The following is a 24,530-nucleotide window of genomic DNA, read 5'->3' as shown; positions in this document are numbered from 1 at the left end:
ATCTTCCATTCCCACTGCCCTTTATTCTTTCCGTTTAGATTTAACCCAGTTCTTTTCTTACTCGGACAACTGTTCTTTGAACATTTCCAAGGCAGTAGAACGAATCGCAAGTATGTATGTCAACTATATTATGGACTGCCAAAAATCAGGGTTAATTATATCTACGGTAACTAATACGAGAAGACGAGTTTCAAGTAGCAGCTATAACATAAACGAAGTCACTTATCCTTTCCTTAATTATCTTCAGAAGATTACTAACAGCAACGCTCTTCATTTAAGCGTCAGAATTCAAACCAGAGGTGCATACGAAGAAACTTAAGTTTCCAAGTTTAATATTAAACGCGCAGGGAAAGTATGTGCGACATTGATAAAAATAGATAACACTGTATTTCGCAATAAGATTCGCAGCAATTTAACCGGGAGTTCTTTTTTTAGCGTTTTCGGTTTGTAACATCATTTTGGATGTTTTAAATCGTGCTATTTTTATTGGCAAAATTCGTTTTGCAGAATTTTATTAATTAATAGCCGATTAAAACTAAAATTGAAATGAATGGGCATATCCAATTAACGATTCCACATACTAAATTTCATTAAAATCAAATCTTTACAACGAGAGAGTTGTTATACTTAGTAAGCACAAAACGAATAAAGTAATACTGGCCAGCATGATAAAGAAATATCACGGATTTTTCTTTCTGAGTTTACATTTATAAATAAATTTGACAATCGACAAATGAAGTAAAATTACAATGACATTAGAGTAAAAAATTTCACGTATTAAGAATCGCTAACTTGCGAAAAATATTTGCAGAATCGCGGTGTTTCTCTAACCCCATAGTTTTAAATTAACTATTAATTGTGAATAGTTACTTTCTGATTGGCTTTAATAAGGAAGACGTCTTCTTAGATCTCTTGATTATACCCCTAAATAGTTATTCGAAATGTCCGTATTAGTTACTGAATATGTTGAATATATTATAATGTAATGAACATAAATTGCATATAATCTTGTATATTAACTTCTAGATAATCATCAGAAGCCTTTAACCTTTAGACGAAGTTTACCATGTTTCATTTTCGTTATTCTACTTCTCAGCTGTACTCAATTCTTGATCTCCAGAGGTATCATAATTAAAAATAACGATAAAAAACTAATATCCTTAAAGTTTTTGTACTTTAAAAAGAGAGAACGAAAGCACTTTTCATAAAGTCTCTAAATCTTTCCCATAACCTACTTTGACCCGATCTAATAGCTTCCTTCTTTGAAAGTACTAAAAGTCGAAAAATGAGAGAGAGAGAGAGAGCTGTTAAGAGAGCCGAACTAGTAAGAGAAGAGTGTAATTAAACCAGTTTTTATGTATATAAAGAAGAACTGCTAATGTATGACAGCAGTGATGAAACATCTTCAGTGAAGAGCAGCTGCGTTTCTCAGGAAAGCTACGAAAAAGAAACGTCACTTGGTTTACGTTGGCATTTGGGCGCCAGACGGACAAATTTAGGGATATGAGCAGCAAAGGTCGCGAGCATGGTTCACACGCCGTCACTAGCTTCGGCGTGTGCTGTATGTGTAAACATAAATGAGAGCTGAATCCTCCAAAAGAAGATCCACGTTGATGGTTTAAAATATCATCGTGTGCTAATATTTCAAGAGTTTAATGTTTTTTTTTATTTAAAGTTTTCGCTTTGTGGACTAAAATTTAAGAATATTCACTTATTTAAAAAGTGATGTTCCTTTTCGTGTAGTCATGAAAATCAAGTAAAATGATTCGGCGATTGTTTATTTATAAAATCCATTAGGCCTTGTGCCAATGTACATTATATAAATTTTAGGATCGTGTTATTTCTCATATGTATTCATATATTTCATTATAGTGCACAACAGACGCACGTGAAAAGTAGTGCAAAGGTTTAATCGGTTCCCTGAATAGCAAGTTGATAGCAGGGCATGTTTAAAGAAAATGTTAGTACTAGATATGGATTATATGAAAACTCAGTTTAAAGCAGAGTTTCTTAAACCGTGCGTTGAGTAACCCCGGGGTTCCGTCAAAATTTGTAGGTGTTCCCCAGAACATTCAGACTATAAATTGTATGTGACGTAGTTTCTGTAAAACTTTAAGCGAATTACCATTTTTTATTAAATTGAATTATTTATAGAACAGTTATGTTATTGTTTACAATATCATGTTTACTTGATTAAAATATCTGCTTGTAACTGTTTATTGTCACAATAAACTTTCCGATAATTTTTATGACAATTTTTATAGGGGTTCAGCTGAAAATAATGTTTTTACGTAGGGTTCAACAGTTTCAAAAAAAGTAGAACACTGATTATATCACCTGAAAATCGTCAGCAGATACATGTTGGCATCTTCTTACTTCCAGTTCACCTGTTTTACGAACTTTTAATGTCACGGTTGTGTTTAATGCAGTGGGATGAAATGTGTTTCTTTCAAAATGCCACCCAGGTGTTCATCGATATCCACACTTATATTCTTCTGTAATCATAGATCTTTCAACGGACTACGTTTTTTAGTCGATGTCGAATACTTGGTTTGGTCAACCGGCTTGTTTTACTTTTATAGCAGCCCTTTACCCAACGGAGTAGATGAGTGAGTAAGATTTTGAAGATTTTGGAAGATTTTGCTATTTTTTCTTTGTAAAAGTCATGGTGAGCAATCACTCACTTCTGATTTCTAGATAATTCTCTAATTTTAATTATGTAGGTCCTTTTACAAGTAAAGGATATCTAAAATCAAATTCTAAAAAAGTAAGACACATGAAATAAAATAAAATACACTAAATGCGAAAACTGATCAGCGATGTCAGTAGAAATTTTATGGATATATCAGAAGTGATTTTTTACTTGAAATTACCAGTAAAGGAAGATTTGTTTTAGAGATATTTTCTACCGAAACTGAAATAATTAACACCCAAAATTTAAAATGAACGAAATAGAAAACCGAATTGACAGGAAATGTTAATAAAACAAAGCAGATTGCAGAGTCCATAATATGCATGCACGAAAAAAATTATAAGATTGGGAGAGAGATTTGCCATCTCTTCATTTCCTGTAAAATGTTCCAACTGAAGTGGTAGAAGTCAATGAATAATTTTTATAGCATCTGGTCACCTGCCGGGAACGAATAATATTAATACGTATGGGATATAAGTTGCACAAATTTGAGGCTTAGAACAAAAACTTAAGTAAAAATGGCCTGGGATGTTTTACCATCGACAGAAGAATCGGTACTCTATTGTTCTGATGTAAAACTTCAATACGCTAGGCGTTGACTATGCTCAAGTATATATTATGTGACTATAATTAGAATATCAGAGAAATCAAAAGATCAAAATATTGACTTTATAACTCACTTGCTTTGAATTTGTTATGTGGACGTTATTGTGACAAGTTTCATATGAAATTCATCTCAACTTTTCTTAACGCAGAAATCTTTCGAGTTCTGTCAGTAATAGTGACCCCAGCAAAGAGGCATGGTCCGCCACAGTAAAATTGTATAGGTGTTAAAAACAGTGGAAGATTTTGTACCACAAAACACATCTTCACATTTCTGCCAGCACACAGCATTGTTGCAAGTCTTGAGACCTCTCGCGTATGGGGTTGACACACACACACACACACACACACACACACACCACTGTGTTTTCTAACCTTGTGAACATTGCTAGTATTACTACAGTAGTAATATATTACTAGTCATGCTAGTAGATTCACCAGGCTGCATATCAAGAATCTCACATCTGATAAAAACAGACTGTAGAAAACTCATCTAAGAATAATTCAATTTTTTTTTTTGCAATTTAACACTGCAAAACCTACTGTCGAAAAAAAAAACGAGAAGAAAGAAACAACCTGAGCATAACCTGATAGAAAGGGACCAGGTGGATACCCTTCGACATGATGGTTGGAATTATGGCAGAAGCAGTTAAGATTATGAAATCAGTGTGTTGTCTGTAAAGTGTATGCTTTTCTGGGGACGTTTCCCGTCTTGTGAGATGAAAAAAAAACAAGAGGAGGAGAAATCCTGACACCTCCACTGTGACCACAGCTAACTCACCTTGATCTTTCGACTTCGGACGCGTTACAGAGTTTCCTGCGTAAAAGTCAAACATCATTCCAAACTGTGACTCAGATTCGACTTGTAGTGTAGAGTTTGCCTTAATGTTGGACTTCATATTTACATTCACATGTTAGACTGAATATCTTGCTATGACCAAGTAACTTAGCATCATAGTAACCTAATTAATGCTACGATAGGGCGAAAGTGTACCAACGCGTCCGATGCTCGCCACCGTATCGCGCTCAGTCACTGAGATCGCGCTTTTGGTCCATTATCACACTGAATTCTCTAACATAGACATACATATACGCTATCCTTCAATATTTTACATAGCCTGAAACTTCACCTGATATTGTTTCTGACGAAGCGGTAAATGCCATTCATAATAGAGGCATGCTTGCTAAACTGATCGACTTTAGCAAGCATGCCAAACTTGGTCAGTTTCTATCATATTACTGTGTACAGTAATATGATAGAAAAATATTTATTTAAAAAGTTTTATATTTTAATAAGTATAAGATAGGGAACTAAACAGTGAAAAGTCAACAAAGATTAAAATATGCAGAAATATCAATCATGGATTTGCATATTATATACTATCGATTTCTTCACATATTTGTTGTGCACATTGTGTAGTCACATTTAGAGAGTAGTAAAAAAGTACAAAAAACGGTCTCTCGCAGTATCCATGATCTACTGGTGGCAAAATAAGGGCAAGTCTATTTATAGACTGGTACTAAACTGAGATTATATATATATAGTTAAACATCAACAATATTATAAAACAAATAAAATTGAATATAATGCAACTTTTATTATGCCCTTACATTTGACTGCTGCCATACTGTTTTCTATACAGCGGTAAGCCCATCTATACCCCCCCCCATGAAAAAAAACATGCATTGTTTTTCTGTGTATCAAATGTTACATAAAATCTTATGGAAGTTCAAACAACAATATAATTCTAGCGACCACCCTTTAAAGTAAACGTTTACCAAAAATTCGTTTTATTCCTAAACCAAACAAGAAAACTGACTAAATATTTTAAATTTTATTTTAAAATTTGAATGAGGTTGAAGCAACAACTAGGAATACTGTTTAAATGAATGAACCAGTTACTATTTTTATGATTTTCACTCATATTTTTTCCAGCATACTTGGAAATATATGTGAACGAACAAGAAAGTGGTTCCACTCGAATATTTGTGTAATGGAGAAATAATCCCAGAGGACATAGACGCAGTATGCTTATTGATCATTACTGGTACGAATGAGGGGAAACATCGAATATCATATGTAATCAGAATATTCAACCAGTAAAACATTTCAATCAAGTCATAAGACGGTATAAGGATTTATAGTAATATACTCGTAGCTATCGCATCATCAATTTCCTGATATGTAACTTCAAGGGGTATTCAGGCTACTATGACAGCACTACATGATTCCTCCTATCCTTCTCGTCCGTCCTAGGATGGGTTGAGTCCCCTCCTAATGAGGGGTTACTGGCGTATTAATGAGCCGGTTCGCTGCTCCTCTGCTGCATTCCCTAAGGGCGATATTCATGACTATAATCCGTGTGTGTGTTCACGGGGCCGGTTTGCCTGCTTGTGGGATGAAACACCCCAGATAAACTGGGGGGAAAAACGGCCAAGACCGGCGAACTTGGCTATGGCTGAGGAAGACCCTTGAGCTCTTCACGTCATCGACGGGAATCGAACCTAAGACACCCTTCCCCAGGCATATGGTTGCGAAGCGCATAGCCACCACTAGGCTAACCGGACACTACATGATTAAGTTTACATTATTATAAATCTTCTATCCACAATTTTACTCCACAACAGTCTATTACTTGTTAGCACCCCAATATTGTTATTCCTAACATTTCGTGCTTCTAAAGCACTTTTGACTGAATCAATCCAACTAGACTTTGATCTTTCTCTGGGTTTCTTTCCTGCCATCTTGGCATCAAACACCTGATTTGCTAACCTTTCTTCTTCCATTCTCTTTAAGTGGCCATACCAGCTTAGATTAGCTCTGCTTACAGATGCTTGAATGCTAACAATGTCAAGATCCGTTCTATTATCTTCATTTTTAATATTCTGTCATTAATGCCATCTGTTCACTCCGCTATTTTTTCCCAGAACCCTCATATCTGTGGTTTCTAGTCTTTAATCGATTGCGCAATTTTTCACACAACTCTCAGATCCATAACTTAAAATTGGTTTGAACACTGTCTTTGATACTACTAGTTTGGTGCTTTGGCTAATTTCTCTCTTATTCCATATACATTTATTCAAATAGCTCCCCACCATGCCACTTGCCATCTTCACTGAGAACTGTACTTAAACAGCTGAAACATTTTACTTGTTCTATAGGATCTCCATTCAGAATGCAGTTGATGTGTTCAATTTTTCTGCTTATTTTCATAGTTTTGGTCTTTTTAGTGCTAATTTTCATGCCAAATTTGTTATATCTCTTATCCAATTTAGTTAGAGAATCCTGGAGATTTGTTTAGGAGTACATCATCTGTATAAAGCAAAAGGTCTAAGGTTGACATTTCCAATTTAATATAATGTAGGTTAACAAGGTAAAATATTCATTATCTAAAAATCCTAATGATAGCAAAACGGGGAAATCATTTTTATATTTAACACTGAGCACTGAAAAACATTGTCTTTTTTTAATCTCATCTGGTAAATTTTAAATTAAATTAAAAAAATTGAATTAATTTAAATTGAAGCATCGATATGTAAAATTCTTTCTGGATAAATTGATAATTTATCCAGAAAGAATTTCTGGATAAATTATCAATTTATCCAGAAATTAAAATGATCTGGAGATAAATTTACATTGCTCGTGAATGTTTTTTTCTGCATGTTACTTCAGAAATACGTAAAGAATAATTTACCTAGTATATATGCATTATATGCAATCGTGTACATTTCTCTTTCTACTGAAGTTTATTTTAACTTCCAAAAAGGTTAGTTCTCACTGTTAAAACAAAGATGCACTTCTACGACAACTCTAATAAGATTCAAAAGTGATCGCTTGGAAAAGGTTTTAACATTCACTTTAACGTGAATGCTGGCAAAATCCGTGTCTAAAATCTGGATGATTCAAAAAAGATGAGAGATTACTTGGGATCGCCATCTCTGTATATTCTGAAGCATTTTAGTGATATAAAGACAGTTTCCATAATCATATACAGCTGCATCCACTCCTCGTCATAGTTTCGCATTGTTTACGACTCATCCTCATCTGTTTCCATTGGAATCTGTTAAAAAGAACTTTTCTTAGCAGCCCAATCGACATTATGAAATTACTAGTACATGTGGAGATACAGATGTTAGAAACTGGCACGTAAAAAAAAAGAGATGTATTAAAGAACGATAAATGACTATTGTTTGTATTTATTGATTGTTTGAATTATACAAAACACAAATAATTGACGAATGATGTTAACAATGTCAAGTTCTTTTTTAATATCCTCAGCTTTAATATGATGTTGCCACTGATGCAATCTGTTCACGCCACCAATCTTTCTCAGGACTCGCATATCTGCAGTCTCTAGTCTTTGTTCAAGTGTTTTACTTCTGACCCAGCTCTCAGATCCATAAATTAAAATTAGTTTGAACACTGTCTTGTATACAGCTAATTTAGTATTTAGACTAATTTTTCTCTTATTCCATATAAATTTATTCCGTTGACTTTCTATCATACCAGCTTTGTCGATTCTGTTGTCTATTTCCATATTTAGTTTACCATCTTCACTAAAAATCGTGCCTAAGTAGCTGAAATTCTTTACTTGTTCTATATGTTCTCCATTCACAGTGCAGTTGATATAATTTCAATGTTTCTGCCTATTTTCATTGTCTTTGTCTTGTTATTGCTGACCTTCATAGCAAATTATTACAACAGTTATTCAATTTAGTCATGGAATCTTGCAGACTTGTACTGGATTTGTTTAAAAGTATAACATCATCATCTGATTTTGATATCCGGTTTAATACCATTTCCTTCATAATGTGATCCACATATAAAATGAATAACAGAAGGGTTAATGTACATCCTTGTCTGACACCAGATTTAATATCAAACCATCCTCCTGTACTTCCTTCAATTCTAACTGTTGTTGACATACAACTCAAATAAAGACTAAGTATTGCTTGATATAATGCTCCATTGATCCCATATTATTGTAGCGTTTTGAATAGCTTTTCTCTTGGACACATGTTTATATGAACCTTTTTTTACTAAGAATAATCGATACTACCACCTACGAAAATATTTACTATTCCTCCTGAACGTATATATATGAGTATAAACAATTTTCCTAACCTTCAATTGTGCCGTTTTAAAAGGATACTAAACGAAACATTACAATAATATTATTTTGTAATATACTTTATATTGTTGTGTCTTGGAACTAAGCGTTTGTCAAGACTCTTTATTCATGTACCTTTCTTACATCAAATTTTATGGAAAACACTTTCTTAATAATCCGTTAAATTGTTATGCACTTTCCACGACGATTCCATTTCCGATAACGATAGATACCATTATTATGACTGTAGAGAATACATGTAGACATATCGTTTGAAAGAAAGAGCATGAGAATGTTTCCAATTAATGAGAGGAGTAAAAACAAATCCACATTTCCTGTAAATTAAAGTTTATTCTAAATAATGTCTGAGAGTGACAACCTATATGCATAATATACCTCTGCGATGAGTTCCCCACTATTCTGTTACTTATAACTAGTAATAATAAACGTATATATGCTGGGTAGTTTAATACCTAAGACTAGCTTAAAGTAGCACACTGATTCTTTAAAATGTTATTAGAGAGTCTGCCGAAATTTCTTAAATAGAAACTAAAGTTTGTCCCAAGTGACCGAAGTCTCAGACAGCAATAATGATTGCAAATTCCATTGATTCACCTTACGAGTTTTCTTGTTACTACACAGCTTGAATGACGTTCCGTCTTATAGTTTACACACGATATATCATTTTCTAACAATGTCGATAAAAATTAATTGCTAATAATTTGAGATTTCTGACGTGAAGAGCATATAGTTCTAAAGTAAAACGATTTCTACTCTACTAGTTTCGTTTACCCTTTTGTACATTTTTTTTGTACAAAATTTGTGAGATATTAATTCAAACGACAAGAGATCGTTATCAAATTTGGAATGGAATCGAAAGCTCGTTTAACAATGGAAACTTGATGGCATATATACTAGCTGGAATTACAAAATGAGATAAAGAAGCTGCTGTAAAATGCTGCAGAGAATAGGTACAAGATGTATCGGGATTATGGAGTGTAGATTACGAAGGCAGAATCAAAGTATGTGGACTGCAGATACTGGTAGATGGAGAAAGAGGGGTAATATGATAGAAACCTGTAAACTTCTGAAAGGGTATTATATAAAGGTTGATGAAAATTTTCGTTATATGGAAGGTGGAAAGATTACTGGGGAACCGTTTTCCTGTTAAAGTTCTGAGTGCATCTAATGCGAACGAGTTTAAGAGAAGGTATTTCAGCTGGTATGAATGATGTGTGGCTTCATTTAACTCTCCCTGGCGGTCTCTGATGATGATTATAATTATATACCAAAACATAATGTGGCTCGTATTGAAGGTCTATGTACGTGAGATTCTTGACGATCGGACTTGATCTAATGTGATGCCTTGAAGGAGGTGTATGTGGAAGTTTTGAAGCTTCTTCCATTTTCTGAAAAGGTTATAGTTCACGAACAGCATTTCCCTTTTCTGTCATAGTACAGGATGACATTCGTTTGTGAATGATAGGCTAATCGGGATTTGAATTTTCTCTTCTTTTCTATCTTCAACATGTGAATCAGAAAATTTGTCCGTTACTTGCTGGATATAAGGGGTCACAAATAGTTGTCTAAGAATGTGTGACTAGGTTCTTTACTTGGAGTGGTGAATGAGTGGAATAGATTGCCAGAGGTGGTTGTGAGCGCCCTAAGTGAATAAGTTTAAGGAGATATATGATAGGTATTGTGTTAATGGATAGTGTGGGTCTCCGCGATGAGTCTTTTCACTCTATGGAGTACCCGTATAAATAATAATAATAAGGGTTACGAAAGATTACTGTACCTTTGTATTCTTGCTTGTCTTTGTCGGCGCAGGGGGTTTCAAGTTCATATCGATTGTCTTGTACCTACATATTCATTTTGAGATAGGATGTGGCTGAAGTATTTAGGTTTTTCAATTTATATTTTCTATTAGAGATGTATGCTCTATGTCTCTGGGTTTTAATTAGTCATATTTTTTGAGCGAGTTGGTAATGGAACGATAACGCATAGAGGTATCTTCTAGTATGGAGATATTTTCCGAAAAATTGAGTATTTCTTCGGAGAACTCTAAGAGTGGGTCTACAATTGTTACAGTGTAAAGATGTTTTCAAGTCGAAGAGTGAAAGGTATGTGGGAATGAATTCGGGTAATTTGTGAATTCTTTCCGCTCTCTTGTTGAACCTGAAGATGACGAATATATCGTCCATATAACGTAATTAAAGTTTGGATTTATGATGGCCGTTTTCTGTCACTTTTTTCTTCAAATGATTCAATAAATATAAATAAATTTAGCTGATGGCAAGGCTCCATTCTGAGCGGTCGAATAGTGTTCAACCGTTCAGAACTGTGTTCAGTGCTCGGTAGAGAAAGACTTTGAAACAATTCTAAAGTTTCCTTTCTGTGGACATTTATGAGCAGATTTCAGACAACTGGTCCGAAGGTCTGACAGTTCTATGACTAATTCTTTTGGGGGTTTTCCCGATGAACTTTGGACTGTTCGTTAAGACTCTTTTTCCTATAGGCAGTGCTACTGTCTATAAAAGAAAGGTCGACAAATATGCAATTTCTAGCGTATTTGCCGGTAATTTCTCGAAATTCCCACTATGTATTTAGATAGGTATATTCAACACGTAACGGAACGAACAAAATATCCAACATACTTTGACAGCATGACAAAAATATTTCATCCCACTATGCAAGATCAAGATATTATTCATATCTTCTTAAACCACATCATTCACCCCCCCTTAAGAAACTTGGGGATTATAAAATCCACTGTTCATACTGCATATGTTATGTTGTAGACAAGGAGGGTTCAAATATTCCTACGCAATGCAATAAAAGCCAAGGCATCATTTAACATCAAGTCTTGTCATCGTTCACACAGAATCTTACGCAAACAGATCTTGGATATGAGGCACATTATGTTCCGAAACATGATAATTCCAGCATATGCCATCATGCTTCCACTGTTAAGCTAGTTTTCGATTCAATTCCAAATTGATACAGTAAAGGCCACTTGTTAATTACATTAATATTTAATAAACATTCCCGAAGAAATGTGCAAAAAAGTATGCGAAGCTAGTATAGAAAGGTAAAACTAATAAACTTATAAAAGGTATGAATTAATAAAGTTATAACGGTAGGTATGAAGACCACATAACTAAACTCATAAGAATATTGTAGATAACTGAAATCCCTTTTGGTTTAAATCTATTAGCCAAGATAAGCAGTGGATTTAACACACGCTAAAATTATATTTTTCATACAGAAATTCTACCCCAGAAATATTAAAATCGTATTAGCTAGATGGTTAGTCAGATTCACACTTGTCAGTATTTGAGGTTTCATACATTTTTAATATTTTCGCATCTTTAACAATTGAATTGGAAGAAACATTTCTAATTAAGGAAACATTTTTATTTCAATTATTTCATGGTTTTAATTAGCAAATGTTTATGGATGAACAGATTATACCAGAAAGTAGTATCTATTCAATTAGTTATCAGTTATTGACCATGTAATCATATCCTTCTTATATTAATGTGAAATGTTTTAGTCTGTCTCTAAAATGCAAAACGTGCTCATTAAAATAATTATATTTATTATTATTTATTTTTATTTTATTTTTTGCAGAAATATATTACCCTTCAGTAAAGAAGGTGGAACGACTTCTACATTTGAAAATTTCTCACGAAATCATGACCTACTACCTCTATTATTATTTCATTGTTATCACATCGACTTCATTTCTATATTTTTATAATTTTTTCGATCCACTCACTCTCACGTCATCAGGATTTCTGCTGGACACTGAAGTAAGTTTTATTCTCTTTTATAAAGTACTGCAATATTTTAAGTGAGGCATCATACTAATTATTAGTATTTGATGCTATTGTTATTAAATGTTTCAACTAATCGTTTATATGTGACCTCACATATGGAGAGTCGTAAACCAATCTAGAAATCAAAGACGAGACTTTTTCGGGCCTCCAGAAGTATTTCTCAAAAGAGGAGAGAAAAGCTGTAGAGTTCACCGCATAACGTTTGTATATATTCAGAGGTTCTAGAAAGGCGTAAATGTTAAGTAAACAAGTAACAAAGATAAAAAAATTGCTGCTTAGGGCTACCTCCTGATTGCGACATTCACATCATTCACTGATCTCTCCATTAAAAAAAATTACTTTTCACTAACTTGTTAACGACACATTCACACCACTTCCACGCGTTACCACTCACGTTCTCTCCTTTCCTGTCACGTATAGAAACATTTATTCATCATCTGCTCTATAATTATCTACCTCCATATTAGTAACTTATATTTCTATCTTACCCTTCCCCCTTGCCACCACTTTCTGCTTGTCAGATAACTTTTGCAACCTGCAGTCTCTGACCTCATAAGGAGCACTCCATATACCAGTCACAATTCTGGTCATTTGCCTCTGGATCCTTTCCAACACTTTTACTCGTCCAAGAAATGATGCATAGCACTCTAGATGTGGCCATATCAACCATCTAAAGAGGGATAATAACTTCCATATTTTACGTCAGTAGTTTTCGACATCCAACGGATCTTAAGGCTATTTATATCAAATATCATAATATCAAATATTCCGGCAATCCAGTTTTATCCATATAATTCACAGATTGTAATATTTTGATTCTAAGGTGTATACGTATATATGTTTCCAGATTAAACTTTCAACCGTTATCTCTTTTCTCTATATTTCCAGTGTAAATTACCCTGGTCTCTACGCATCTTTATTAAGCATTTTCTTCCCCAGTTTTGCATAGCAACATTTCTATCTACAACAATTGGACATTCCCGTCAGATCACTCCCTGGTTTATTAGTGTGTACAATTTAAACAGCCCAAGCACAGAGCCTAGTAACACCATTAGTTACTTGCCTTCTCAGATTCTTCTCCGCTATTTCATTTACTGCTTTGATATTTATCCATCAGCCACCCTCAATCCATGTTACCAACATCATGTCTATCGAGAGCGATGTTGATACCGTGATACTTTGCAAAGGCATTAGACAAGATACTATATAAACTATGAAACTGGAGTGTATGGTATCATAAAGCATCGCTCTTTATCATGAACATCCTAATTCTTAACTGTGTAGTAAAATGCTTATCTGAATATGAAAAAAGAACCAAATTCTTTATCAGAGCACAAATCCAACCTTTCTTCTAGGGTGACAACAATAGAAGAAATATCTTATCTTGGTCTGTACATTCATATCACTTCCACGTGTTACCACCCACGTTCTCTCCTTTCCTGTCACGTAAAGATTGTTAAAAACTATTGAAAGAATTAAAATATTGTTTAAAATTGCTAAAGAATGATGAAAATTTCGGCATAATTTTAAGTGAATTATGACTATGATTACCCTTATTTAATAACACCCTTACAAATAATGTGAAAGCAAAATTCTACAGCCTCATGCTTCATCACTGATGACCCCTTGCTTTTCTTTAAACTTTCTAAAAAATTACTAAAATTGAATTTAAAGTATCTCGCTACTAGACTATTCTAAATTTCCAGTTAATAATATCCAATTCCCCCCAAATAACAATCACTTATTTATGCGATAACAATAAAACACGCGCGAGGATACCAGGGCAATAACTTTGTTACTAGCCTATTGTCCGAGTGGATAATAGTGATTTCGAATCTCACTATAACATGGATGTTTGTAACAGACAACTTTCATCACCCGATGTGAGACTATTTCCCTAACTACTGAAGTCCTAAAGTAGCTTGAAAACAAGTACTACGTTTGATCACCAAGAACAGCGTTTCTGTATTATTCAACACTCACCCACGTTACTATTATACCATACATTTCCAATCTTTCGGAACCGTCATAAAAAAAAGAAAAAAAGAAGACTGATTCGATGAATATACAATTCGTTCTGGAGTTCCAGAAAGTACTGTCATGACATGTCATGATATGTCTCAGGACGCGATTTACCACTCTATAAAACGCGTTTCATTATAGTTTAGTTTCATCTCCGCCAATTACCACACAGTTTTTTTCTAGGAAGGGGGCTCATGACCAATGATACTAGCAATAAGGTACAGAAAGAAAAAAGGCGTACAATATAAAACACAACTAAAGTACTGTATTTACCATATTAGCATAGATACGATCCGTCACTTCCCTAGTTAACATGGTAACAAACTCTAATTAAAAGATCTGTATCCAATAGTTACATTCACATGATTTATTATTGAAAAAAAATCGAGGTGAGATTCCTATAATTTGTTTCGTAATATTAAGTCTGTTGAGTGACTCAGTTGGTCACTGCTTGTTAATCGCAAAGGTTAGCAGGATGAAGTGGATGTGGGGGTTCGAATTCACGTAATCCATGAATGTTTACGCAAACCTATTCTGGATGTGGTTTGTATAATTGCTTAGGTTTTTAGTCTTTCTCTCTCTCTCTCTACAATTCGGTTTTAAAAGAAAGACTTAGGTTCAAATTCCGTAAGGGCGAGGAGAACCTTTATAAGTAGGGTGACCAACCTTTCCGGATTCTGACACATTGTCACGCATTAGTAAATGTCCTGGAAAACGTCCCGGATTTTGAAAATAATAACCCCCTTTTTTGGATGTCAGTTACTTAAAAAAAAAAAAAAAAACTCGTGCGAAGATTGCAACACTGTTCTTACGCTTGTCAGTTCGCAATGTTTATGATTACGGTGTTTTTCATGCAAATATAATTCGCCCTTCCAATTACCGTAAGTCGTCGCCACCTGTTAGGAGCAATATTATTTCAAAAAGTGAACAGTGTTATTATCGACAGTGCTACTTAATGTTTTTCTTATATTCGTGTTGTTAATAGAACAGTTAATCAATTAAACGACAATTTGATCTCTAATAGGAAAATAATTTCTTGCGAATTTGTTCACCAACCCTAAATTCTTCGCAAAATAAAACTAAGCATTTGCGGTGTTCAAAAGAAACGGTTTGTTGAACAATTCATGAACCACACCACAAGTCCTATTTCGAACTACAGAGAAGATCGATGAGTTGAAGCACTTCAAAATGGGGTTACATTAAATACTATTTGAAAGAAATGAATGAGCAACAGAACGTATATTTTCAATAATTAACAACGTGTGGATTGCTAAGAACTCGGAACTAAACCTCGACACTGTAAGAGTTTGATAATTACAGAATATAATTTTGCAAATTCATGAGAAAATTTCAATAAGGCAATTGAGTCAAATGAAGAAATTTGAAAAAAAAAAAATTACTCGGTCGATAATTTTTGTTTTTAAATAACTAAACGTATCTTATATATAAAATAATTATTCATTACTATCTTCCATAATTCTTTTTTTTTTTTTGATTTTTTGTCATATAATTGTTAAAATATTCTGCAGATTGACGCAATAAGATAAATTATATAATTTTTTCACATGGTTATTTTTTTTTGTGGTCAGAAAATTTTACGTCTCCCCAATTAGCGTGAATAAAAATGATCACCCTATCAGAAGTCATTTTTCATATGAAGCTGGTCTCAAAAGGAGATGCAGAGTTTTCCCACACCAGAAAACTCCAGTTTTTCATCTCGCATTTTCAGTACGCTGGCCATAATTCAAAACAAGCACAACCTTCACCACCTCTTTATCTCTAATTTAACGGTGGCAAATACTATTGTTTATGCTGTTCGTGACCCTTCAGAATTTATTTTAACATAATAATTTTTTTTATTTATTATAATAAAATTTTATTATAATAAAATTATAATAAAATTTGATTGACAAATAAAATTTGATTGACAAATAAAATTTGATTGACAAATAAAACAGTATTTTAATTTGTCAATCTCCGTATAGATTAAATGGCAAGAACAGAGAGAGACACTTGCCACAAGAGTTACTGAAAGACACTCACTCATTGACCTCTGAAGTCATTGTGATAGCGTGTTTTCTTCAGTTGCACTAGAACGACCTTGATGTAGTAAAGTTGGCAACACGCACACAGAAAGAGCGAGCGAGAGAGAGAGAGAATAAGCAGACACATTACATGCTGTCAAAGCAATTCAGTTCACATATAAAATGGGAAGATTTAAAGCCTCTATTTTCGGAATTTCGTCTGCATCTAGCAAATCCGTCAGTCTTCAAGTTTGCTAGTGCCTCCAAGTAAAACGGTTTTAATTTCACAGAAAGATTAGAGATTTTCAAAGAGGATCTGTCTCCATTTGAAGTGCCTCAAATAATTTTTGCAAGAAAAATAACTAAAATATCAGCAAAAGAACTCGTTATGTTTATACACGTGTTGCAGAATTCAGTAGACTCATCGCATGACGTACATGTTGACAGAAAGAAAGTATGGTAAATAAATATCAGTAGTTACTGGAAAATGGATATAGATGGCGCCACTTAATGGTTTAAGACAATGCTTCACAAACTTATGGATGCCAAGACCCCCCTTTGGAAAAATTAAAATATTTCACCTCTCCCATCGAAAAAAAATTCGTAACATACACATATTATTATAATATTTATCGTATTTATATTCAAGATTTTGGTTTGTAATTTTTTTTGTGTTTATCAATACCTCTGAAATGAAACTTATATGAATAAGCATATATTTCATTAATGTATTTCGGCAATTTATTAATCGCCGAAATACGGAAGAAGCAAAATTTGTGAACTAACACCAATGTGTGATTTTTTCCATTAAAATATAAAAAAGAACAAAAAAGAAATAATAAATAATAAAAATTAAATGTTTCTTTTAAGATAAAAAAAATCTACTTAGTCTTAAAACATTTTAAATTTGTTTTCATTACTTCACGGCCCCCTCAACAAAACTTACGGTCCCCAAGAGGGCCACGGCCCATAGTTTGGGAAGCGCTGGTTTAAGAAGCCAAATATTCTCATTGAATTATCACAATGAACTTCACAAAATGACACACAACACCAAAAATAAGATTAGGCATTAAACTATACATACTGTGTGTCAGACACTTCGTATTCTGCATCCTTTAACAGTTATTAATGATAAAAACTGGAACTTTGAGACAAATATCAAATACTTTTATGTGTTTCTTCAAGTATAAAGTTATTATTATCGGTTCGAAGTTCTATTACAAACAAACTACTATAAAATATTTTAAATAACCGAACCTCATTTGATAATAGGGTTCTTTCGAAGAGCATTGAACTAATGCTTGAAAGATTCATGCACCTAAAAATAAAAGCTTGCATTATTTTTGAAATAGAAGTTTCTGTTTGAATAATTAATGATGTTTTTAATGATATGGCTTCACTTTTCATGAATGATGCCAAAACTATTAGATTAACAGTTGCGATTCCTAGTCGAAATTATCCATTCGTTTTTGTATCCAAGATTCCTAAGATCTAAACGCCTTACACTGAAGTAAAATGTCTTACTATGAAATAAGTTCTGATTTCATTTATGTAGAATCAAAGACAATAAATAAATAAATAAAATTTCATTCGTAAAAATCTTTGCAGAATATTGTGAATGTATATAGTAATAAAAACATTATCGATCCCGAACCTGAGCCATAAACATTCACTGTTTTGCGAATTGCAAATAGAACACCGAACTCAGGTGTCCTATTTGCAATTAAAAGAAATATTATCCAAATAACATAAGAACTTTTGTCACATCCACATTAGGCATTTGAAACGGAACTCTGATCTTCAAAAACTAATACTGATGTTTTAAACAATCCTTGAACATATTGTAAATTGACATTATATGACTAAATGGTTAACGTTAAGGAATTCCAGTTACACTTCGATACTCGTATTGGTATTCAGTTTACATATTAAAAGAACATACTGTTTTGTACAGCGCTTTTCATAATATTCAAATATTAAGTATTTCGTACTTAATATCCTCACAGTAAGAAGAAGAACCTCATTTCTATTCACAAACTTAATGAAACAAATAATTCAAATAATTCATCAAAGTTACAGACAACGGTAAAGAAAGTTATCACCAGACAGTACAGTATTTTGAAATTTGGATCTCCCGACCTACTAATGCAGAGCGAATGCACCGATGGGATGCTGTAGTCTCAAAGTGTAGATGCTGTAGTCCTTTGCTAACAGCCACTACGTTACTAAGTCTTCTGCTTCCAGAAATATTTTTAGTATCTCCCATCTTCCCACTAATAAACAACAGCGATGAGGACTATTTTGGAGACAGGGATCCCGCAGTACTGCAGATTCACCTTGAAATATACAGCCAACTCTTGACAGTCGGTTGTTACGTCAGCGTTGGTACTTTACACGGAAACGTTAAAGACACCGCCTGGGTTGCATGCGACTTGCTTAACAAGAATATCGTCATTCAAGTTGAATTAAGGAGGTAAAAATCAAAACTACATTATTCCACCGCAATCCGTGTTTCTTAAAAAAGGAGGAGAATGTAAAGATACACGTTTTAGCAATGTATTTAATTGATCTATACCGCTGTCAGTTACCATTATGAAATAAGAAGTGATCCATTTCTTATTCGCAGCGTGTAAAAAATAAACACACACACACACATACACAGGATGTGTGGTGTTACTTCGAAAACAGTATGTTTAGTGGATTATATATTCACTTCGTGGAGAAACTATCCTGCTTCCGGTAGCTCAGTTGTGAGGCTTTTTTTTTTTTTACAAAGGTTGAGGTATGAATTCCCTTAAGCGTGAGTGTTTGTGAATACCTGTTCAGGATAAATTTGTGTAGTTTCTTGAATGTATAACAGTTGGATTAAAAAGTTGTGACCATTATGAAAAATCCCTTCTTTCACTGCACAAAAATGAACAGTACTTAGAGAAAATCACGGAATAAATTTGCTGAGTTATTCAAAAGGGTTCGAACCGTAGCAAGTTTGGCACTCTACATACACAGGTGCAGAATCTTCCAACCTGTATCTTATTTTAGAACTGTAGACCGTTTCTCCTCCATTAAAAAAAGAAATAAATTACATTTCTCCTCCATTTCTAACTTCTAAAAAGTCGATGAAAATGATAACTAATGCATATTGTAAAGACTATAATAAGTAATGAAAAATGCAAAATAATCACAAAGAGAAAAAAACTTTGAAAAAATAGTATTACCGTATTAGATAACTTGAAAAGATTTTAGGAAAACGAATCAGTATCGAGACATTAATTTCATAAGGCAAAGATGATTTATTATAAATCCTAAAATAGCCATAATGCTAATCTCAGCCATAGGCAAAATCAATATACTCGTAATTATGGCTTACGCAGTGGCTTTGTAACGTGCCGCCAGGTTGTCAAAAGCCTACATTCACATTCTTTCAGGAACGTATATGCCACTTAAGCGTTTGTCTATCAAACATTAATACAATCAACTGATTGAATAACTGAGATCGGTCAACACGGGTTTCCTCCTCACCATGTCCCTCAGAGCAAGTAAAACAGGTTGTTGATAGATATAAAGAGAGAGAGAGAGAGAGAGAGAGGATACATTCCAGCCACTTTAAGAACGTGCACATTATGACCAGTGGCGGCTCGTGGCTTGAAATCGTGGGGTGCTGCAACTTCCGAAATATACATACGCACTGCAAGTACAATACGTGTTTGGATAAAATATCAAAATTATGGTAAAAATTAAACATGACAAAATATTGTTTATTATCGATGAAATTTCAAGAACAGTCTTGAATTAAAGAGAAATTAAACGGTATTGAAATGTGAGTTGTCCCCATCAGTCAAGGTTTGAAAGCAAATTTGGCAAGTTGAGAGCTGATCAATTTTCATTGTTTTTTCCCTTATATTATGCAGTGTTCAGCATTAGTCCCAGTCTGACGGCTGTGAGAAGCGCACCATTAGGGAGAGTTGAATCTGAAGAAGAATCTCGAGGTGGAGGCCAAAGGCCTCAGAAACAGAATGGCTTGTAAAACATTTTTATAATGGTTTTACCAAAGAAAGTTTCCTACTCAGATGAATTATTATATAAATCATTTATTTCATTACATGATTGAAATTTTCAATTCCCCATGCACCGATTCCAATAGACGGCATCTAAAGTAATATAACACTGTAGGTATGTGGCTTCGTAAAGGTTATCGACAACAGTGAAGTGATCTGAGCTATGGAATAAAACAATAACCAGTGAGAATTTTGCCAACTTGAATGTCCAAGGAACTAACCTGTGTTCTAAAACAGTGTATAATATTTCATTTTCATGCTCATCATATGGAAATGAGCTCAAAACAATTGGAAAGGAGCAATTAAAACTTTTGTATTTATTAAATAATTATTACAGTGGAGAAGATGAGGAAATATTAAATGAAATAATGACAAAAAGTATAAATTCTAAACGTCAGGAGAAAAGTCCTCCCAATCCAGAATATTACTGGGCAAAATTATGCGCATGTGACATAATTACACGAATGATACCAATAAATACTAACTAGTACAGCCTTATGCAAGAGGAAATTTAGATCGTTATGTCTAGTAGTTATGATTAACGGTTTAATCATAAAACTGTGATTCATATGAAAGGATCCAAGGTCATACAAGTATAGTAAGTATATATCCCTGAGATATATACTATACGGAAGAAAAGACGAAACAGAATTAATACTCGGCAATTTACCCTCAGTTCTGAAATTTATCTATCATGAGTTTATTATTATTTGGCACCTCCAGGGAGTCCAAGGTCTCATCGAGGAAGGGCACCTGCTCTGCAACTCCGTCTCCACCATTCAATCACCAACTGACCACAACTACATCAACAACACCATCTATCGCCGACCACCACTAGTATTTACACAGACAATCACAAACATCCATACCCACGGCGGGGTTCGAACCCGCATCCTTTTAACTGGAGAGCGGATACGCTATCCACTCGGCCAACCAGGACGGCTAGTCGTCTATGAACACAGGTTCCTATTTTTTTTTTTTAACTGCGATCCTTTTTCATAAAATGAAATTATTAGCGACCCCATGGCAGCACCTGGTTAAGTTATTTATACTCTAGTGTCAGATAACCATGAGTGTGACGACGTTTATTTCTGCAATAAACTGAACAAACAAAATGAAAGGTCATAGTGTATAATAATATCAATCGTTCTAATAATGAATATTTAATTTACTCACGTTTATGAATTTCCCACAGTTCAAGAACCGCTAGTCTGACAAGATGAGATTCTCCATTTATGATTACTAAAAAAATTAAATATTGATTACATTAGTGCATGAATTAATATATAAAATATAAACATGTTCCTTAAATATAGGAATATTTTAGCCGATTGAGAAAAAATTGTGAATGTACACACAGGTTCGAGAGAGATTTCTGCAGAACACATCAAATGATTGGGCCTATGAGATAATTTATATTCTTGGAGATGGAGCAGTCAAGAAATTGTTCTGTAGCAGTAAGCGGGGAGAGAGATATAGAATGATATGTTATAGTCATATTCTAGTAGAACATGAGAAGTTATCTAATTATATAAACGTTTTACATGCGAAGCTAATATTAATCTGCGCGCTTGTGGGAAGAAGTAAATGCTACACAATTTATTGAGACTTTAATATACATATGGAAATAATACGAAAGTTATTTAAGTTGAAAGTAGATACTAGAGAAATTAAATGTGCTAAATCATACAGTCATGTTCAAAGTTTTTTTTTTTAACTTGGTTATACATAAATTAAAGACCAAGAAGTTATATTCTTGTTTAATCCTTTATCTAAGTGTAAGCTAACAAAGTTTGTGCGTGAAGTAACTTTATGTCTTGGCTACTTGTATAAAGAGGCTAATGACTTCACATCAATTGCCTTAGTATCCTATAATGCAAAGCACACATCCTTTTGGGTGTGTATAATGTTATGCAATATGGGAAGGGGTCACTACCAGACCGGTTTCGACCTTTAATGAGGTATGTGTGATCTCTAAATCTTAGCGAGTGACCTTAAAGGATCACTGCTAAACTCATTACTCCTGTCCTGAATGACTCCAGGACAGGAGTAATCATCTGTCTCTTTACTCTATTTTTATGTCAATTCATACGAAAGATTGTAAACTTTTCGTAAATCGGTACCATAAGAAGGCTGAAGTATTCTGGATACTTCGCCATAGAAACCAAGCATAGAGCTTTTTTTTTTTTTTTTCACGTAATGAAATGGCTTGAAAAAGTTCCAATAATCTGCGTAGTTGTCACCTATCGGGAGAGGAAATTCATCTCCCACCTAAAACGTTTACAAACATCCATGCCCATAGTGGTATCCCATGACATTAGTTGGAGAGCAGAGTCGCTATCCACTGGACCAACAGTAGCATTTATTGCGTTTCCTTAATATTTGCTCATTTCTTATATCTTTGTGAATATTTAATACACCAATTATTATAAATACTTATTTATAATCCTATAGGGATAAATTCCGGTAATAAAGATTCGAGGTTCCGAATGGAAGAGCGGATTCGAAAATTGACTCAATATGGAAGAAGAGAAAGAGTTGAAGAAAACGATGAAAATGCTTCTTTGCTGAAAACAACACAATTAGAGGATCAAGATTGCGATGAAGTGTTTGTCGATGTATTGCACTCATACGTCACTCCTGAAAATGCCTCTCCATCAACTCAAAAGAGCGAATGGCAAGAGAAAAGGTTTTTGCAAAAATCTGTTGGAGAGATTCAAAGAAATGAAACAAGTGGCCAGGAAATGCTGCCACATCAAAATTCCTCTCAGGTGAGTGCATTGTCAATTTCCGACGAGGATCAACTTCAGTTCGAGTGTGAAGATAAACAAGTCATAAAGGATGCTCTCAAGTCGGAGAAAGCGTTTATTGAATATGTCATGGCACTGCCTTCTTCTTCTTTCGATTCAGGGGGTGGAAGAAAACCATCTGTGGGAACAAAGCCAAAACAGGAATCTACGGGTGTTCTTAATAAAAAAGCTACAAAAGTTGGTTTGGACCATCTAGACAATCTGTGCAAACTAATGGAACAGTTAACAGATCTACGGGAAGCTAATGCAAAGCTGCAGCGTCGAGTTCAGTATTTAGAAGATTTAAGGAGTTTGCACGAAATGCATAAGAAAATAGCATTAGATTTACCATACGGATCGGAAGGGGCGCTGATGACGAAACGTGAAATTCAGGAGAAAAGGAGTATTGGGTTTTCTTCCCAATCGGGAAGCCAAGAATTGATTGAACAATCAGTGGATTCGAAAGAACAACGTTATGTTATGCAGAAAAGCAAGACAAACGTAAACATCGGTCAGATGAGAAGTAGAACGAGGGAAAGAAGTAAATCAGTGGGACACGAAGATCTCTGTGATGCAAAGTCTAAGAGAATATTCCCGAAATGGTCAAAAGTAAAGGAGGTTTTTGGATGGGAACGATCAGTACAAGCAACAGTCAATAGAAGTATATGCGCCAATGCTTTTTATGTGGAACAAAAGGAACAAGCTAGCCAAAGTCGTGAAGGTATAACGACAAAATATTTTCTTACTGGCCCTAGCAGAGTTCTACAAGGAGATAATGTTGACGCTTTAAGAATTCCCCTCTACTCTGAAGACCTGGAGAAGGATGATGTCAGTCCGTCTAGTTCATTAGCAGGTGACGTGTGTCCTAGTTCTAGATATTCACCTGGCATTCATTCGTCCAACGAGGATATCCGGACTACTGCAGAAGAGAACTTCCAGCAAAAGTTAGGTGAGTTTTTTTTTTGTATTACACGAGTTTTTTTTTTTTCATTTAAATGAAATAACGTTAGAAAGATAATATATGATCACATATAGTTCTAAAATGTGACTATTTCAACGTTTTTTTTTTTTTTTTTTTTGGATAAAGAGTGAATTTCGAAGAAAATTTTGTGACATGTAAATCAGACAAGTAAAAATTGATAGCAGAATAATTAAAAATGAAAAAGATTTTCTGCAAATATTCTTATCACTCTTTACTCTTTTTGAGGCATTAAGTTAGGCATATTATTTGAAACCCGCCTGCGTTTCAAATATATTTATTAACACGATGGAGTCTTTTCTTCGATGTTCATGTGTTACAATCCGGTTTAAATTACTATAACAACCAACCGTATAGATTTTGGCATCAATCTGTGAAAGAGAATCATCCTAAAAATCACAACTTTTTGGGTG

General features: G+C 34.1%; 1 protein-coding gene across 2 annotated transcripts in view; it reads left to right on the top strand.

Annotated features, from left to right (window-relative positions):
• Positions 1–24,530, top strand: part of LOC150104252 (uncharacterized) — a 125,363-nt gene that overhangs the window by 27,243 nt on the left and 73,590 nt on the right. The window contains exons 2-3 of one of the 2 annotated variants that reach the window (XM_090396255.1): positions 12,040–12,221; positions 22,804–24,087. In XM_090396255.1, coding sequence (XP_090252381.1) covers positions 22,839–24,087 — 1,249 coding nt within the window. In that variant the 5' untranslated portion in view covers positions 12,040–12,221; positions 22,804–22,838. The remainder of the gene's footprint in view (positions 1–12,039; positions 12,222–22,803; positions 24,088–24,530) is intronic. The other variant, XM_090396256.1, reaches the window with a different exon arrangement.

This window comes from Typopeltis vanoorti, chromosome 8 (genome assembly GCF_054136105.1).
Source record: "Typopeltis vanoorti isolate ZY-2024b chromosome 8, IOZ_Tvanoo_1.0, whole genome shotgun sequence".
Taxonomy (NCBI): domain Eukaryota; kingdom Metazoa; phylum Arthropoda; class Arachnida; order Uropygi; family Thelyphonidae; genus Typopeltis; species Typopeltis vanoorti.
Note: the sequence above shows the minus strand (reverse complement) of the source record. Positions and strands in the feature narration are given on the sequence as shown.